Source organism: Oryzias melastigma, linkage group LG1 (assembly GCF_002922805.2).
Source record: "Oryzias melastigma strain HK-1 linkage group LG1, ASM292280v2, whole genome shotgun sequence".
Taxonomy (NCBI): Eukaryota; Metazoa; Chordata; class Actinopteri; order Beloniformes; family Adrianichthyidae; genus Oryzias; species Oryzias melastigma.
In genome coordinates this window covers 16311952-16313852 of record NC_050512.1, presented here as the reverse complement: position 1 = coordinate 16313852, position 1901 = coordinate 16311952, and the positions used below count along the sequence as shown (strand labels likewise).

Below are 1901 nucleotides of genomic sequence, written 5' to 3'. Positions count from 1 at the left end.
ATTCTCTCATCTAACTCTCCCACACAACTACATTACCTTAAATTCTGACCCACTCCTCCATACTCTGAACAAAAGAACCTGTTCACTGACTCGTGACTTGAATCTCTTCGTCTCTTTCCCTCTTACAGCCAGGTCTCCAGGTGAGCCTTTCATGTGATTATAGTCATCTATATGCAGCATCTCCTCAAGTCTTCCCTAACATCCTGTATCTGCCCAAATCTCCAGCCCCTCTGGACCAGCCCTGCTGTCGCGCGCTGTACGATTTTGACCCCGAGAACGAAGGGGAGCTAGGCTTCAAGGAAGGCGACATCATCACCCTGACCAATAAGATCGATGACAACTGGTACGAAGGGATGCTGCACGGCAACTCAGGCTTTTTCCCCATCAACTACGTGGATATCCTCGTGCCATTGCCCCACTAAGAAGTCGAGAATACCAGCTGTGTCTGCAACACCGCCTGGCCTCCAGCTCCAGTTTTCCCACTAACCTGTTACTAAACTTCTTTCCTGCTAACCACAGTCAGTCCTCCTTAAGGGTCAAACCGCAGCAGCATAGTTGTGAATCAGACTGCAGAGCAAGTATGCACCATAAAGAGGGTAGCGAAGATGAGGAAGAGGCAGCATTGGTATTACTGCTCCCCCCTCAGAAGTACCTTCAGGCTTCAGTTGTCGTTTTTGGCTTTCCTGTCCCGGCTTTTGTCTTGGCTTCAGTTGGCTGTGAGTCCTTCATGAGTTTTTTAGGACAGCTTTGCAAATCCACTCTTACTTTCATTCTTTGTACAGGTGGTTTTCTGCACTATCCTGCAAAAAAAGCAGAACAAACGTGTACTTTTTTTCCCTTAGATCGTAGGTTGTGTTTCTCAGTCATTATCACATTTAAATACAAATCAATCTGGGTTGTTTTGTTTCAAACATGCCTCTCTTTCGTGGTCGTTGTCTCTTGAGTTGTCAGCATGCCTCGTTTTAACCCTAACCGATCCAGTACGTTCTTACCAATGGTTGATGGTACAGCGTGGGATTTGTACAGCTGATGCTTGTCCTCTGGTGTTTCATCAGAAAAAGGTGGTAGGACTTTACATACAAAATTGTGGGAAAACGTGAGACGTTACGTAAGAAAAAGTACATGTTTTCATTTTTCACTTCATACTTTCTAAGCACTAAGAGATCTTCTTAATGTATTGTGAAGCGTTTAACTGCCCATTGGGGCAGCTGTTACTTCTGCGGCTGCAGGATCTGCTACGTTTCCCTGCTGCTCACTTTAGTGTGCTATAGTTTCACTGTAGATTAAGATGCTGGGACGAAAAAAAAAAACGCCATTTATTTCTGTTTTTTAGTCACCTAAAACTAATGTAGCTCACACGAAAAGTCCTTTCTATTTGTGAACAACTAGTTCTGTTTTCAGAGCTGTTGTGTGAACGTGTTTCCTTCTCTTTTCTTACTGAAAAACAAATGTAAACTCAAATCAACCCATACATGTGTGTCAGTTCGGCGCCTCTTTTGTTCTGGTTTTACCGTGGACGGCCGTGCTGCTGCAGCTGCTGTGGCGCTCTTTGCTTTCACACATGCTGTAGTGATGTGATGCATGCATGTCTTGGGCGGGGTTGCGTGTTTGCATACTGTTTCTGTTATGCTCGGGGAGGGGGGGTGTCACAGAGAGCCTCTGCTGCCGAGCTTTTTAAGAAATACAAAATACCGTCAATGCACTGAGTCATTACACCCAGCAGACCCACAACGAGTGATGCAAAACAACACATACCATAATAAGTGTTACTTTTTAATTGTTTTTGGGTTTTTTTTCCAAAGGGAAGCACAAACGGGATACTTGTTGGCTTTAAAGTGTAGTGAAACAGTTGGAAGACGTCGTGTATGAGTTCATTTTTTAAAAGCAAACCTTCCATCTTT

At 44.3% G+C, this 1901-nt stretch overlaps 1 protein-coding gene across 7 annotated transcripts in view; it reads left to right on the top strand.

The window, feature by feature from the left end:
• The window catches only part of sh3gl2a (SH3 domain containing GRB2 like 2a, endophilin A1), a 38458-nt gene extending 37104 nt beyond the window's left edge, over positions 1-1354 (top strand). For 5 of the 7 annotated variants that reach the window (XM_036212375.1, XM_036212368.1, XM_036212379.1 and 2 more), the window contains 2 exons: positions 129-140; positions 226-1354. In XM_036212375.1, coding sequence (XP_036068268.1) covers positions 129-140; positions 226-422 — 209 coding nt within the window. In that variant the 3' untranslated portion in view covers positions 423-1354. The remainder of the gene's footprint in view (positions 1-128; positions 141-225) is intronic. The other 2 variants (XM_036212380.1, XM_036212378.1) reach the window with 1 other exon arrangement.
• The last annotated feature ends 547 nt before the right edge of the window (positions 1355-1901 follow it).